Source organism: Anoplopoma fimbria, chromosome 24, assembly GCF_027596085.1.
Source record: "Anoplopoma fimbria isolate UVic2021 breed Golden Eagle Sablefish chromosome 24, Afim_UVic_2022, whole genome shotgun sequence".
In the NCBI taxonomy this organism is placed as follows: domain Eukaryota; kingdom Metazoa; phylum Chordata; class Actinopteri; order Perciformes; family Anoplopomatidae; genus Anoplopoma; species Anoplopoma fimbria.
The window spans coordinates 16,979,190-16,996,295 of record NC_072472.1 but is presented as its reverse complement, the minus strand read 5'-3'; the positions used below and the strand labels follow the sequence as shown (position 1 = coordinate 16,996,295).

Here is a 17,106-nt window from a genome sequence, read left to right as displayed (position 1 = left end):
TTTTTTAAAAGGAGAATTTGAAAAGTTTTTAAATGACCATTTGTTACTACTGACCACCTGCAGAGCTGCTGCATTAACTAAAATGGAATTCAAACCATTATATAGCATTTATACTATTTCAAATACAGTATTATCAGCCTGCCTATTCATATGTGTGTACTTCAACAGTGGTAATAAATGAGCCACAGAAGTAACACAAATCCAAACCCAAAGTGATGCCAGATTGGATTATTGAAAAATATATGTAGCAACATATTACAAGGACTAAAAAAACATTTTAAACAAAGATCTTCTATAAAATTACTTTAAGATTGCATATGGCCACATGTTTGAAATTGCATGACAAGCAATAAAGTACCTTTCATAACGACTCTTTACCTTCAGCAGCCTGGTGAAGGTTAAACTGGAAATATCAATCTGCAAAACATAATTATAAACTGAGTATATGATGAAAATGTGTTGATAAGATGTAAAATTCTGTTGGCCTGGTAGTGCCTAAGACCTAAACCTAAACACAAGCACTGAAATGCATGAAACCTTAAACCATGCGTTAATGCTATGCAAGTATTTCTAGTGTGAAAATGCTAATACAAGGATTGCATTTTTTTTTTTACAACATCTGGCATGCTATGTTGCAGACAAACCCAAGTATAGATAAAGCTGACAGGAGTTTTAGCCGGTCATAGACATTTTTACACACCTCTCAATGTCTTTTAACATGGCAACTTCTGAGCTGGCGGCTTGTTGCTAATAGTGCTATAACAGTGCTAACAGTACAAACTATGGCAAACATGCTGACAGAGCTAACAGTGTTTACCTGAGGTGGTGGGTGCTACACTTCCATGACAACGCTGTCGTTCGTGACGCCGTTATTAGCTGTAACGGCCGCATGATAGCAGTGCATAGCAGTGACCGTATGCTAAACAGTAGGGCATATATGTCAACAAAGCAAGGATGAGCTTGGTTAAGAACACACAAAGAGGGAGAGTGAATTCATGCTCTGCTCAGGTAGACACTACTCCGCTATATCTTCACATAGCAAATAGTTATTTGATACTATATTGTGCCCTGAATGTCGTATGTTGCTGAGTTTAACTAAAACATATTAAAGTTTGGTGAGAACTTAGAGAATCTTGCCTACTGAATGTGAAATATACCGTATCTACTGCAGGTATAAGAATAATGCTTATTTTTACATTCAAATAGAGTGATAATGTTTTTAGGCATAGTTGTTGTAGAATGTCCATTTTGGTTATAAACAAACTTCTCTATATATCTCGAAAGCACAAATGAAATGGTGCAGTGACAAAAAAAAAATGCATAACAAACAAGAGTTTGATCACTAGTCTTGAAAGTATGTTGTCATAAACATAAATGTTGTAAGTGGAATTTTGACCAGTTAGTAGCGCTAGATGAAGTCAGGTTATCACCAAAATGATTAGATTTCATCCTCTGGTTGTTTCACATTTCATTGCAATCCATGTTGTTCCAAAGTGATAACTGTTGCCGGGTCTTCTTTTATTACTAGAATAAATTTAATAATAAGCTCTTCTCTCTTGCCGGTTCGGACCAGCGCCTCTTATCACTTCATTGTCACGTGTGTATTTCAGTACCACAGCTGAGTGAACAGCTCCTCCATGTTTATGAGGCTAGAGTTGTGTGATTGACACATTGGAGTTTAGCTTTCTCCTTATAAGTTTCCTTATTGCAGATTGTTTTTTCATTTGTTAAAGGATGTTTTTTTTTTTTTTTTAGACCCAGCGACAGGTTGAACTAGTTTCAACAGTGATTGTGTATACTTGGCCTCAAACAAACACAATATTGCAACATAAAAAAAATTGTAGTTACTATACATGAAGAAAATGCCAAATTTGATAATTGACATTGTGTCTGTGGCACTGTACTGGATTATTTAAAGGTTTTATCTTGTCCAGCAACTTGTAAATTCTGCACATTTCTGCTGTAACTTTATCCGATACATGTATTTAAAACCTTGCTAAAAATGTTTATAAAGTACAGATTATTATTTGTCAGGCCCAAAATGATGCTGCCAAAGAACTTCTGTTCAGAACAACATGCCAGCTTTGTTTACAGACTCACATCTCATAATGATCTCGGTGACTGTAATTCTTTGGAGGACAGTCATTAATAATTCAAATATTTATGTTGCACATAATTGCAATACATCTCTCATGGTGTTGATCCATGGAGGGACAATTAAGACCTGACTTTCATTCCCCCGAGGGAATCAGGCACAATGAAGAAAAACATGTCACCTGCTTAGTAAAGTTTAGAAAACTACAACCTTGTTTTCCACTTTTGTTTTTGCTGCATCCTGATTTTTTTTCGTTAACCAACTGCAGAAAAACAGGTCTTACTTTCCCTATTTAGGGTGGTGTGGAGAAATAAATGCTTTATACAACTGCATGTTGCTAATGTTGTTAAAAAGTTGTGAAAAAAATATATAAAACATATTTTCTTCAAATAGAGACATTCAAAAATGTAAACCCCAATAAGGTTACTCAGGTGTACATCATTCTTTGGTTTTTTGAATGCTTAAAGAACATTGCTTCATCTTATTATATAAAATAATGTTCTTATTTATAAAATGTTACTCTTTTGCTAGAACACTAATTCATTACATTTTAGATTATTTTGTAACGTGAGAGCTTTTCCTTGATCCGACAAATTGTTTGCGACCTCCAGGCTAAAGTCACTGATGCAGAACAAAAAGCAGTCACTGTCTAGTCATGTGTAAACTGTTCAATGAAGAGGAATTCAGATGTGGACTGGACATCAGAATTTCATTCAACCGATTTTATGTAAAACAAAACACCTTAACCATAAAGTGGGACTGGAAAAAAGACTAAAGGCCAAGTAGATCTTCGCTGATTGCCTGAACCAAACTCTGCTGCCAGCTACAGACGGTTTTCAAGTAGTACTTGAGATACCAGCTGCCTGAACAGCAGTGAGTGGAAACCGGGCTTCATCTTTCACCTTAGAAACAAAAGATGTCTCAACACATTAAATAATGTTGAATGTCCAGTGTGATTTGGGACAATAAATGTGTTTGTAATATTTGGTATATATAATATATTTGGGTGCTACACAAGTGAATTACAGCATACGTAAGAGTGTAAGGAGACGATGGAAAACTAGAATAAATACTCATAATTGAGTTCACCATATTGTGATCACTTAAAATAAACAATTAATTTATCTTGGTGCATGTCATTTTAAATAAACTACCACATTTAAAATGATGACAATGTCCTTTTATTACATTTACCAAATATACAAGCATGGGTGACATTTTAGCTAAATCATTGTTTGAATTCAAACATTACAAACACACATTAAGAATGATGCAATCACTCAAAATAAAACTTTAAACAAGGACCGCATTACTTAAAAAATAGATATTGTAAAGGAAAAATCAAATCCCAGTGTTTTAAAACAAGAATAAGGCAAAGCTCAAAGGCAAATTATCTACATGACAAAGGCAACATAATAAATAATAATAATAATAATAATAATAATAATAATAATAATAATAATAACAATGCTTGTTTTATTTTATTTTATTTGCTTTTGAATTGTACAAGGATGTGGATGAATCTTGAAATATTTCCTCTATGGCCGCTGGCTAAATATAGACTGAAAACTGGAAATTAGCTGTGGAGAGAGTATTACAAAATCATTACAAAAAATGATATTAATTATATTATATAATAAATATAATGTATGTTATTGCTTCCATATTGCGGCCCTATGTTCTTTAAATGTCTGTGAAACTGACTGTTTAACTAACAGCTACAAGTTGACTTTATTTGTTCTAACATTTCAGTCTCTTATAATTCTACACAAAAAGTATGTACTATTTTTATCATTTTGTTATATACTATCAGTATGGTCTATACATTTTGGTAGAAGTTTACTTACCACAGGTATCCTTCCTTAAAGTCAGTGAATTTGTGCCGGACCATAAATGTTGCTAGAGCATCTGCTACCTAGCAACAGATGACGGAGGACTTTTTTATAAAATGGCTACAAACTGAATCTGGATCTAACAGGAACAGCTAAACATACACAAAAAACAAAGACTTGTAAACTGAATCAAGAAGTGACACTAAAAACAACAATTTCTTAAAGTGTGCATAAGGTCTGGCATATCAACAAGCATCAAACAGTAATACAGACATATGACATGTTCAGGCAAAAACCCCTTACTTTTTCAGGAGCGTCCTCATGGACAGCATGACCACACTGAGGGAGGACCTGCATCTGAAACTTCCCTGTGGACAAACAGTGAGATTGTGGATGTATTTGAGGTCTGTGTATTCTTCCGTATAACAACAATCAAACGCGGAGAAGGAGAAACAGAAACTAAGCAGAAAATCTCTGTTTGAGCTGCTTACCTTGCATCTGACCAATAGTGAGGTCTTTGTCGAGCCTGTCCACTCCTGTACAATGGATTAGGTCAGGGGTGAAATTGTGCAGTGGATGGCAAAATTGCTTGGAATACAAATAATTTGTGTTCATCCAAACCAGTGGGACTGCCCTGAAATTCTATCTAGACACTTTTTTTTCTGAATTTGGAGTACCAAATAATATTGATATGAGAAACTGTGAGCGATCTTACCTGCGAGCAGAAGCAGTTTTGGCACAGGGCAGGTGAGAAAGAGGGCAGACAGGCCTCTGAACCAGCCCTCCCAGTATTTTTCTGTCTTTGACAGCTCTACCCGCCAGGTGAAGATACTTTCCTTTTTTATCTGTATGGAAGGAATCAGCTCTTTAGATATGTTCCAACCTCTCACGAATACATATATGTTACAAAAGAAAGACAAATGGTTAGAGAGACAAAACCTCTTGGTCATCCTCCTTCATCCTTTTCTTGTTGGACTCTTCTTCCACCTCTTCATCCTCTTCCTCTTCTATTATACCTTCAATGCTATTAGACACAGCTGGACTGCTGGTGGTTTCCTCACATCTGTGATTGTCAGAACAGACCAAATGAACATACAGTACATATAACTTGTAAAAATCATGCAAGACTCAACCTAAACGACAGACAGAGGAGACATACTTTTTCACCTGGCCTCCCATTGACACTCGTGCTGACTCCATGTTTCGGATCTGGCCACTCTTCACACTGAAAGCAAAAGAGAAGACATTTTTCAGACACTTGTTAAGTTACTGCTACTATTAAAATGAAACGAGCTAGATGCCATGCAAACTGGAAAATCTAAATTCCACGAATGGAGTAAATTAAAACCGGATGATAAAAAGACGTCCTCTCCAAACGTTTGTTTTCAACAAGGCGGTTTTAGAAAAATGTTAATGACAATGTTTGCTAACATTAACCAAATTTCAGATAAGTATAATTTAGTCCTATCATACATATAAGACGCAGCAGTACCACTAACTGTTCCATGATTACCTCCACTCAATGGCATTCTCCAACGATTTAAATGTCTTTGGGCGACTTCTGAGGAAATTCTGCATACTGTTCAAAGCATCCATCGCTGTACCTGAATGCAATTGACAAAGAAATATCTGTCATTTATACAGCCAGCAATACTATACTGAGCTCTTTTTATATGATTTCATTATGAACATTAATGTATAAATTCACTGCTCATTTAAAGAAGAAAAATCAACCTGTTATTTGGTCAACTAAGATAAGATAAGATAAGATAAGATAATCCTTTATTAGTCCCGCAGCGGGGAAATTTGCAGGCTTACAGCAGCATAGAGTTAAAGTGCACACAAGAGACATAGTAAAGAAAGACAAGATAAAAAAAAAAAAAAAAAAAATGAAAAATTTGCAAGTATTATAAATAAGCAATAAAAACAGTAGAAAAACACAATAACTGAAATATAATATTTACAGACAGAAAAAAACTAAGCATCATAAATTGCAGAATATCTACCTATTTTACTCTATTCGAGCAAGCACTTACCTTCTACAACGTCAATGACACAGAGGCCAAGCAGGGATGGTATATGGTTGGCAGCAGCGGTATGAACTGCAATGGCCCCACCCATGCTGTGTCCAATAATCATAATCGGAGGTGGGTTTTCTCCATAGAGCACCTCCACCACTTTGCCAATGTCCCTTTTTAAAAAAAAAAAGGGGAGGATAACCTGTTAATAGTGTTATATTTCTATTACGTATCAGTGTTTCTGATAATACAGTCTGAAAGCTCAAGACAAGGTGTATTTAACAATTAATAATTGTATTACTATTTTTCATTTTAAAGCACATTAATCAACAAGTCATTAATCCAAATGTAAACCACCACAAGACCCCAACACACTCTCAAATCCCTTTCTCCCTCCAGGACTGAACCGTAAAAGCACCAAACATTCGATGCCTTTAGGTGGGAAGCTGTAGAGATCAGAGCTGACTTTGTTCGTGACTCGACATTCCTGACTGTCCCTCAAATCTGCACATCATTGCTGACCTCTGCGGCTTCCTAATATTTTCTGTGATTCAAAGCAAAGGTTTTTAGAGTGATTGCATATGTGGTCCTCACAAATTCTAGGCTGTGGTTCAACTGCACACACAACAACTTACTTGGCCATTGTGTCCGCCGAGAGATCATCAGGATTTTTCACTTTGGTGTCGCCTGCAGGTAAGGACAGAATTAAATTTAAATATTTGTTGCACCTAAGGACATGAATATGTAAATAATCTCTACAAACATCTGTACTATTGACTAATAACGTCTGAGCAGGCTTTAGTTAAATGCAGGTAAACAGTCCATGGGGGGCGCAATATAGGCAGAAACAATGGCAAAAACACAATCTCAGAACCCGCAGACTATCGTCTGGCAATGATTTAGCTTTTTATCGGTTTACAATTAGCTTGTAAACTGGCTACTTGTGAAACAACCAGGTCAAACATGTTGTGTCTCAACTCCAGTCTTACATCTCAAGTTGCTAATCTGACTGTAAACAATGAGACAAGCGCACGGACAAGGAAGTCTTGGCCTTGACTTGAGTTATTTTGCTGTCTGTAGAAAAGTGGCTGCTGCTTTCTTGGGTATAGGGTACCCAAGGGTATATAACATTTATTACAGCATGCAAATGATGAGCTGAAAGTATCAGGATGAAGTAATCAACCTATTTAATTCAACAGCTATCATAACTTTTCCACTTATGACAACAATGCAGTATATTTTACCGGTGAATGACACAGACTCAAAGGATGTCTATATGTGCATACTGCTGCAACACATTATTCAAAGGGGATTGATAATACTATATAACCAAAATGAAAAATGTCCATTAAGATCTTAATGTCCTAATCAATAAATAAAATATGTCTCCTTACTAATCTTATCTACTTTGACTACACATATTTACCATGAGCTCGTAGGTCCATAGCCACCACCCTGCAGTTGATCCTGCTAAATATGACAGCCTGCCAAAGCACATACGGAAACCATTGAAATTAAATAGTGTACAGCAAACATGCTAAAAAAAAAACCGAACAGCTCCATAACTATTCCACATAATGTAGGATTTAAACATATGATTTATCAAAGTTAAGAGGTTGCAGAGTATCTGTAATAGTTTTTATGCTCACAGTGAACACTGCCCAGGAGAGTGCAGAGTGTCCTCCTCCATGAAGCAGAAGCAGCACAGGACCATGGGCACCACTGCTGTAAATTCTGAAAATGTTCAAGGTAGTCAAGGAAATCCATACCAGAGCTGTGCCAATTACAAAATAAGGAGGATAAACATTGATTGTATAAACATCTTACCTTCTATACTAACTTGAAGTTAGATGGCACACTGGTATAAAGAAGTAGCTAAATCTGAAATGACCTAGTTGGATTTGAATGCTCTGGGAAATTGCAACACCAAAGTTTCAATAATTAATGCTTCTTTTTTTTTTTATACAAACACAAGCAGCAGTCAAGGATATATCTTTGCCATTTTCATTTTCCACCTCAACATCTTCCATGGTTTCAAAGTACTGACTCCAGGGCAGGGGGGTGAAATCTCTCTTTCGTCCAGGTCTGTATTAAAAAAAAGGACAAACAAAATGTAAACAAATCCGATATTGCAGCGGGATTATTAAAACACATAGTGCAAGACATCTTTGAAAATGACAAGTTGGCTGCCTGACACAAGTGTTTTTTTTAACATTGTCAAATGCTGCAACATTTAAGAGGAAATTGCCCATATAGATAAAAGATTATGATGAGACCAGATTATTTTAAATGTCATGCTAGCAATGTATTGAGAAGCTACAATTGACTGTTCACTGCTTCATTCATTACATCTTCGCCTCACCAAAGCACCCATACATTTAACCAATGTTTTCTAATGCTCTGGCTGTTGGCTATTTATTTGACTGGAAAAACCGAGACTGAGGACTTTTCAGAGGTTAATGTTTTGGGTTTTTGGCGTGTTGGTGTAGTTTCAGTTTTCACACAGGCTTGGATTCGGTTTCATTCAAACCCCAAATAAACATCACAGTCAAGGTGTGTAATAGATGGGTACAATTCAAAACAAAGGCTAAACCATGGTAATACAAGTATTGAGAACAAGTCGTAAACAAGCCAGTGGAAACTGCAGGTGGCCCAAACCCTGCAGTCAGACCTGTGCACAATACAATCTAACCTAACCTTTCACTGGACACTACTCAACCTTATAGTTTAGTGTCTCCAGACTTTATGTGTGTCATAAATGATCACTTTTACACTGACATATCTAAGCTAATGTTAGCTAAGATGAATGGATGCTGCCTGATTGGACTGAGATTAACGGAAAACAATATATATAACGTTATAATGCTATGGTTTTATTCCAGATCTACGTGATGAACGGCATGTTATCCTCCGCTGTTGGTCAGGACTGATGGCGATAGCTAAGTTAGCTAGCTAGCGTTAGCCACCGCTGTCCTGTCCTTTAGCTGGATGTAAAAGTACAACTGAAGCAGCGATTGACGTGACTGTTTATAACAATACAATAACGTTACACAGCCAGCAGAGTTGACATCATGCCATTAGGAGGCTAGCTAACCAGCTCACCCCATTTTCATTTTGGAGCTGGACTGGAAGCCTCCTGCCATGGGAGGTCTGGAGGGTAACAGGTTTAAATGCAACTGTTTCTCCATGTTGTCAGAAGCTGCTCGGTCTCCGTCAGGAACTGTTTAAAGCGACCTTTGCTCTTTTTTAGCAGCATATGATTTTTTCGAGACCTGCACCGACGCTAGCCAGGCATTGGTGTGTTTCAGCTGAAGCTCGGGGAGTGTGTTCCTCTGACGAGCTAATGTTAGCGCTCTTCTTCTGCTGCTGTGATTATTTTGGTCGGCCTCTTCTTCTACGGTTTTCTTTCTTAGTAGCTTGGCGCGGTACGTGTGCAGTATTACTGCCATCTATTGACAACGAAGTCACCCACAAAACATCAGAGGTTTACAACGTGTTAATGTTTGCCCACTGAAGATTGGGAAAGATTGTATAATAGAAACAAATGCATCATGTACCAGAATTATTCAAACCAAATAACAGTGAGCTTCTTTTCTGCACATGCACAAACAGTCTGAGGAGAGAAGTGAGAACATTTCAAGAAATAAAAACTCACTTTAAAAAAAAAAAAAATTCACATTCCCCTAGCTGAAGTAAATTTTTCAACAGTAGTTGTAATTTTCTCGCATTATTATAAGGTAATGAAACTACTATACACAAGCAAGAGCAAATTTTAGGATAATGTTATATCCTGTCTCTTACAATAGCCTAATATTGAACACAAGATGGCACCAGTACATTCTTTAAGCATATAACTGAGACAACTGCAGTGTCTTCTGTGGCTCTAGGGAAGCTTTGTAAAGTCTGGTGATGTCCACCTGATGCCATCAGGGTTAAACATAAGTAATAAGTGTGGTGTTTGAAAGATATAAGTGTTAAGCACGCAGGGCAGGTCTGATTAATGACACCATTGAATTGCAAAATAGCAAATTTGGTTTTAAGAGATAGACCCATATGAAGGGCAAAAGTCAAGATATTTTGGCCTAGCTGCATTAAGATCAACTTATTTTGTTTTTGAAAACCGTGAAAGTCCTTTCATTTTATGGTATTGCACCCGTAACCAAAGTAGAACCTTTAGAAGCGACTTGATCATTTGTGGACCAACAAGTGGACCAAAGTGCAGTTCAGAAGAGTGTCTTTGCTGCTGGTGACTTCTTGAGGTATATCTAATAATAGTAATACTGGTAAGAAAAAAACCATCAGGTGATTCATTGTTGTTATGATCACACGGTACAGCAGATGTATGAATACTAAAAGTGCAGTTTAAGTCCTGTAATGTGTCAGTGTTATTCAATGAGAGACATTTGAGTGACTTGTTAATGCAGTTACATAAAGACTATGTTGGGACAGCTGATCGTCTACAGTTGCAGACTCGCTAATTTGATTATGAGAGGCACAATAGAGGACACAAAGATGTGAAGGTGTAGAAGCTAGTTAAACATTGGGACAAAGATGCCTTCATTGATTATAAGGAGGACTCAGGTGATAATTATCTAATTTGATCAGCACCGACACAATGCAGAAGAAGGGCAATGGTCACAACTTTGAGCTGGGTGTCATTCAACTACACTAGCAACAATCACACTTTTGAACAAACTACGAACAAAAAAAAGATATAGGGACAAAGTGAAGCTATTGAAAGTGACATGAAAGTTTCCATTGATGCATATTAGAGAAAAAAATATCAACTTGTGAAGAACATTTATTGATTATTCAGCTCAAATCCATTAGTCTGTTTTAGAGCTTCTCCTTCCAAACATCTGAGCAGATGTATGTTCCAGTTATGGCCAACAGAGTGCGTGAACCTATGTATACATATGTGGAGCATGTGGGCCATACCTTTCTTGGTAAACATGTTCAGATGGCAGATCACGTGGGTTCTCTGGTAGAAAAATATTTTCCTAGACAGGCGCTTTAAAGCACTTCAATTTGTGTTTTTGTTCTTTTTTAAATGTTTTTATTTGGATTACATTCACATGTTTGTAATAATGTAGATCGAAATTTCACACATTTTGGTGTAATATACTATTTATTTATTAAAAGCTAAATGATATCAAGCTATAGCCTTAGCCTATACACCCTGCACTGACAGACTGGATGTGTATAAGGCCCTGTTACCTACCATCCTGATTGTTAGGCTGGATTCGTTTTTGATTTCTAAACAGATGGCAATCACATCTGAACAGTTGTATAATCAGTGGGAGATCTTTAAACTTTCACAGTTGGAATTTGTTTAATTAACTGGGAGCCACAATGTGCAGCTCCTCTTTAGTTTCCTCAAACTAATCTTTCAGATGAACAGTGCCGGTAAAGTTTTCCTATGAACAATTAGCAAACAACTTAGTTGTCCCTGGTGCTGCCATTTTTGCCCCATCTCTTCACATGTGCTGTGAAATACTACATTTCAAAATAAATTCCAAAAGCTTTTGATGATGTTGAACAGAAACCCTAAAAGCATGAAGATGGTACAAATGGAGGGGATTTGGTACTAAGCGAGTAATAATGATACCAAAAAAACGCGGATTAAAAGCAAGCCACTCAAAGAAAGGACCTGACAGTCTTGCGGGTCAGGTCCTTTCCTGCATCCCTGGCCAACTAATTAGTTTAAATAAAGGTAAGACAGAAGTTATGTGAATAAGGAAAACAAACCATATCACCCACCACTAACCTTGCAGTGCAGACACAGCGCAGACTTTATTTATAGTGTAATGGAGATTAGCTGTTTCACAGCACTGATTCATAGTTCGTGGTATTCAAAGTGCAGACGAACAGAGTGGTCAAGGGAGTCTGCCAGTCAGTTTCCTTTTCAGTGACTGTAGGCGAGGTCACTGTAAACTGGTTGAAGCCAGACTGGCAACTTGTTTACTGGTCTGACTGTGCTCAAAGGTTATGTTCTCAGGAACCTGCTTTTAGGTTAAGAAAAGCAGGTGGTGAAAGCAACTTACTTCCTCTTCTGCACCATTATTAAGATTTTACCATATCACATCTTTGCCTTGCAAATTATAAATAAATAAAAAAAATGGATGAGTGCCTTTAATCTCTTTGTCCAAACACCTGTGCACTGTGGACACATTGTATTTAAATATCCCTTCAATATTTAAAAAATATTGAAATAAAGATAAGTTCTCATTCACGTAATTTCTGCTGTATGCTTAATTGAAACACTTTTGCTAGTGTTAATATTAAATTGATTAATAATAATAAAATTATAATAAAAAAATAAAAATAATAACAATTGAAAGAAGAATATATATATATATATATATATATGGTGTATGGAATAAGAAATTATTTTTATCTGTACACAGTAATGTCTTTACATTAATGAAGTAGTCAGACACGTGCAGCATTAAGATAAATCGGTTGAGCAGCGGTAAATGGGGTAAAACTGGTGTGCATGTCACGTTTTGGGAATAGAACGTCTTGGCACATGAAGCAGCAGGTGTAACATTAGATATGAGGGGACAGTTTTGCACAGTCAACCGCATGACACGACTGACGTAAGCTAGAGCCCTGTCCTGGAGCTGCTATGGAAAGTCACACGTGTGAAGGCATGCACAGGCAGCACTCCAACACTCCACTGTGTCGAGTGTCTCCCCTGTCTAACCGTTTCCATTCAACAGCCAGTCCTCTCATTGGGTGATTTCTGTTTGCCTGAACAGATGCTAATGTCTAGAGTGATTATACACAGATGCTTTGTGCATCCACCCACCCTTGTTCACTGTATGGATTGGCTGAGAAGCATGGGAGCTCTTCTTCCTGGAACATTTTGTACGTTTATTACTTGCAGGGAGGAGGGATGAGGGAATTCCTAACACTCCCCAACTGGTTTGGTATTTTGCTGCGGGTCACTTACTCCAATGAAGGGATGTAGGACAAAAGTTATCCACCACAGAGCTCTTGACAGCTAGTGAAATGCCCCATGAAATCATTTAGTGAATCCAGACAGGCCTCTCTGTCTGATTGGCCACACATATCCACCAATAGAAACATGAGGTATGCTCCTTGATGTCAGTGTAGTAATATGAGCTGCTGTCCCCACATGCTTATGTGGGAAATGGTATGTAAACTTTAAGGACTGGGTTTAGAAATGTATTATATTCACAACATTGTCAGCATTTGTAACTGTGAAATTAGCTGTGAAACAAGATTAACATATTCTCAATGTTAATATGTGCTTATTGTGTGAGTCCGTGCCAGGTTGCCAAGATGACACTGTTAGGAACAGATCAACAAGTGCTCAGATATCCGTCTGTGTCCCACAGACTTGTAAACATGAGATATACATAACAGGTGGGTACAACTTGTGATGCTGTTCGGCAGTCATGTGCAAAAGGTGCTCATATATTCAGCAGCTTCATCTTATCCTTCAAGACAAAGAACACAGCATGAGACGAGGACACAGAAGGGACTAACTGCCTAAAGGATTGTACATTCTTCCTCTGTGCTGGATTATAACTTTTCCTGGTCCACTATCTAGGTAAACTCTTACACAAAGATAGAAGATAACACGAAGATGACAGTAATTTAAAAACAAACTTTTTTCATGAGCTCAGACTCAAACTATCACTTGATATTTAGATAAAGAATGAAACCAATGAAAAATAAATATTTAAATGCTTGAACTATTACATGTTTTGTACCTCTGATTCAGTTTTACTGTATTACTTAGCTATCATAATGATACAGCTATCAATTGTTTGAAACCAACAATACAAACTCTCCTTGGATGGTAAGTAAATGATAAATGCTAGTTTTTGCAGTGAATGGTGGTATGCTGGCTGTTTCACTTCAAACAGTGTTTATGGCCCAAGGCATTTCCACAACAGAACCGCTTCATAAGACCAGAGTACTTCACCAAACAACTTGAAGCTTACAGTCATGCGCAATGTTTAGCATGAACACGTATTTTTGTACACTTAAGTACAATCAGGTTTTACCACAGTTACTGTAGATATGTGGATGTTGTAATCAGAACAAACTGTGATTAAATGTGATAAAATTACAGTTCGGTGTGTGTCGGTCTGGACTGGGTGATGACTTTCTCTTAGTGTGTGTGGTTTGATATACACAGGCGTCCTGGAGGGAAAAAAGCATTAATTGCAGATTTTTCCATTGCTGTCATCAACCTAGACGTAGAAATGGTTGGCGTGAAACCCAAAGACGTGGTGCCCTCTGCGGCAGTTAAGTTCTTCGGTGCAGGCACGGCAGGCTGCATTGCTGACCTTATCACCTTTCCATTGGATACTGCCAAAGTCAGACTACAGGTTAGAAGTAGGAGACACATTTCAGCTTCTGATTTTGCTCCAAAAATGTCTTATCAATTATTGTCTTAACCTGCTGTTAACAATCCTTGATTGTAATTTTATCGTCCAGATTCAGGGAGAGTCTCAAGGGGCCGGTGCAGTGAAGTATCGTGGAGTGTTTGGCACCATCACCACCATGGTGCGCACAGAGGGGCCCAGGAGTCTTTACAGCGGACTGGTGGCAGGACTCCAGAGGCAAATGAGCTTCGCCTCTGTCCGAATTGGCCTCTACGACTCCATGAAGCAATTCTACACTCGAGGCACTGAGAGTGAGTTTCACAACCTGCGTATCACTGTGTCATATAGGAACCAGGTGGTTTCTTTCCCACTGCTACATTTTGACTAAAATACTCACTCTGTGCAGGTGCTGGGATTGTTACCCGGCTATTGGCGGGATGCACCACAGGAGCCATGGCTGTGGCTTTTGCGCAACCAACAGATGTGGTGAAGGTGCGTTTCCAAGCCCAGGTGCGAATGGCTGACGGTGGGAGGAGATACAACAGCACCCTGGATGCCTACAAGACGATTGCTCGAAATGAGGGAGTACGGGGCCTTTGGAAAGGTGCTTGTCATGTTACTTTAAATATATTTTTAAAAAAAGCATAATATCTGTTTCTTATCATGGTTTTGAAGTAACCGTCCTCTTTTCTGTTAGGTTGTTTGCCGAACATCACTCGTAATGCCATTGTAAACTGTACAGAACTGGTGACCTATGACATTATCAAAGAACTCATCCTGAAGTATGACCTAATGACAGGTGAGCTGGTAAAGCAAAGAAATTATTGCAGAAACTGAAAATATTAAAACAATTTCTAATATATCCAAATATCAAATATTGTTGAAGAATGTGATTCAGCTTAATTTCTCCTACAGACAACCTGCCGTGCCACTTCAGTGCTGCCTTTAGTGCAGGCTTCTGCACAACAGTGGTGGCCTCCCCTGTGGATGTAGTCAAAACGCGGTTCATGAACTCGGCAGACGGCCAGTACAAGAGCGCTATCAACTGTGCTCTCACCATGTTTAGAAATGAAGGACCTGCATCCTTCTATAAAGGGTAAACACACACTTACAGAGCAGTGAACCAAACCACAATAATAAAACCTGTTTGGGACACTTCCTTATTTTTCTTTAATTTGCCTCCTTTAGGTTCACGCCTTCTTTTCTGCGACTAGGGTCGTGGAACATTGTGATGTTTGTGACATATGAACAAATTAAAAGAGGTATGACCAGGGCACAACAGTACTGGGAGTCGCCGTCTTGACCTCAGCTTGTCAGACTCTTTCTTCAGACAGGACTGCACAGACACAACGGCCTAACCTTCACCACAATGCAGTGGTGACCCGGGGTTGGAAAAGGATGTTATAAAGACACGTTGCAGCAAGATGAAGTTCTTCAACTTCCTAAAAGAACAGACTCTGAGGGCATTGTTGCAATAAAGGAATGACTTATGGATGAAGTATAAAGAGACATAATATGCATTGTAATGGTGAGCGCCTCCAATGAAAAATGCTTATTTAGGAGTGAAAGACAGATGTGTAACTGTAATTCCACAGGGTAACTGTATGTCTGATCTCTTTTCCACATGCTGTATATATTCTGTTACATAGCTTTGAAGATGGATTCCGGTGTTTACGAGACTGAACTGTGAGATAATGTAAAACAATGTTAGGCTTTTTATTTGTTATTCAGGGTAGGCTTTCCATGAGAAACAGATTTAAACAGTGACCATTTCTATGTTCCTTATATTGTTTCAGTGTTATAGTTTACAATGGTTACCATTGTTTGTATATGTGATCAATTATATGTAAATTAATGTCATTGTAAATAGCATGATTTATTGCTGGTTGATAAGTCATTAATATGTTGCAAACAGTGAGAAATAATGCCAAAATGAATAAATGCATTGCCATTTTTTTCTTTGTCTATTATTGAATTTTGCTTTTATGCTTTGTAAATTGTGTTACATCAATCATACTACTACATAGTAGTACAATCAATACTGTTTTAAAAAATGTGATTAGATAAAAGTTCATAAAGTGACTGAAGTGGAGTTATACATAAGATTTAGATTGGATTACAGAAATCCGAGCATCTGGGGATTTAAGTGGGCCAGTATTCACTATTTTTCATTTTGGTTAAAATCAGTAGTATACCCCATCTCAAGTCTTTGGGGAAATGAGGCACTACACAGGATTTTCTTCACTTTATAATTTGATGACTAAGGCAAGTTTTCCCACAATCAGCCAGTAGGAGAAATTACTATCAAATTATTAAGTATTTCAATTCAGTTCATATTTGATGAAAATATAATTTTTCTGACCATCTGATTTGGTAAAGACAGTAGACATTAAAAACATGGCTTCAAAACATGTCTTTGTCAAGCAAATATTAATTAATTTTCAGAACTATGTTTCTACAAAACCCAAGCAATAAACATACAAGTAGCTTAGTACTTCGGTACTGTGTATATCTGTGGAAGACTTACATATTGTCCTGACTTATATCTTCCTATTACAACATCTTCTTGAATTATCAGTCCTCCAGAAAGAAAAATGACTGGCCACTTCCTATTGGAGAGTTGTTTGTATCTGTGTTCAGAACAGAAAAGATCAGCTGATCTGACAGTTAGGTGTCAACATTTAAGCCAGAGGTGCCCTGAATGCAGAGCTGTTGAAGTGAGATAACTTATAACTAATAACTGGGAAATAAAGCAAGGTCTTTCTGTCTCTGAATAAATGCAGCTTTGTTTGCACTGA

The 17,106-nt window shown here is 37.6% G+C and overlaps 2 protein-coding genes across 2 annotated transcripts; one reads left to right on the top strand and one right to left on the bottom strand.

The window, feature by feature from the left end:
- Positions 1 to 3,269: 3,269 nt before the first annotated feature.
- ppme1 (protein phosphatase methylesterase 1) lies at positions 3,270 to 9,342 on the bottom strand. The gene is made up of 14 exons (XM_054626069.1): positions 9,048 to 9,342; positions 7,937 to 8,030; positions 7,595 to 7,687; positions 7,372 to 7,429; positions 6,581 to 6,632; positions 5,964 to 6,118; positions 5,441 to 5,531; positions 5,087 to 5,152; positions 4,867 to 4,990; positions 4,643 to 4,772; positions 4,419 to 4,463; positions 4,231 to 4,295; positions 3,943 to 4,010; positions 3,270 to 3,675 (listed from the first exon to the last, which is right to left on the bottom strand). Exons 1-14 carry the CDS (start codon positions 9,131 to 9,133, stop codon positions 3,672 to 3,674), a joined length of 1,131 nt encoding a protein of 376 aa, XP_054482044.1. The 5' UTR covers positions 9,134 to 9,342; the 3' UTR covers positions 3,270 to 3,671.
- A 4,843-nt stretch (positions 9,343 to 14,185) lies between these two features.
- Positions 14,186 to 15,611, top strand: LOC129113535 (dicarboxylate carrier SLC25A8-like). Its single transcript, XM_054625889.1, has 6 exons — positions 14,186 to 14,311; positions 14,421 to 14,619; positions 14,715 to 14,912; positions 15,006 to 15,107; positions 15,224 to 15,404; positions 15,497 to 15,611. Exons 1-6 carry the CDS (start codon positions 14,186 to 14,188, stop codon positions 15,609 to 15,611), a joined length of 921 nt encoding a protein of 306 aa, XP_054481864.1.
- Positions 15,612 to 17,106: the final 1,495 nt, after the last annotated feature.

Bases quoted from the DNA above. Each gene is read 5' to 3' on its own strand.
- ppme1 (XM_054626069.1), bottom strand. From the start codon at position 9,133: ATGGAGAAACAGTTGCATTTAAACCTGTTACCCTCCAGACCTCCCATG. The intron at 7,688-7,936 runs ATATCCTTGACT...ACTACCTTGAAC, and splicing joins AAAATGAAAATGGCAAAGAT to ATTTTCAGAATTTACAGCAG. The intron at 7,430-7,594 runs GTGAGCATAAAA...GTGCTTTGGCAG, and splicing joins TCTCCTGGGCAGTGTTCACT to GCTGTCATATTTAGCAGGAT.
- LOC129113535 (XM_054625889.1), top strand. From the start codon at position 14,186: ATGGTTGGCGTGAAACCCAAAGACGTGGTGCCCTCTGCGGCAGTTAAG. The intron at 14,620-14,714 runs GTGAGTTTCACA...CACTCTGTGCAG, and splicing joins CTACACTCGAGGCACTGAGA to GTGCTGGGATTGTTACCCGG. The intron at 15,108-15,223 runs GTGAGCTGGTAA...TTTCTCCTACAG, and splicing joins GAAGTATGACCTAATGACAG to ACAACCTGCCGTGCCACTTC.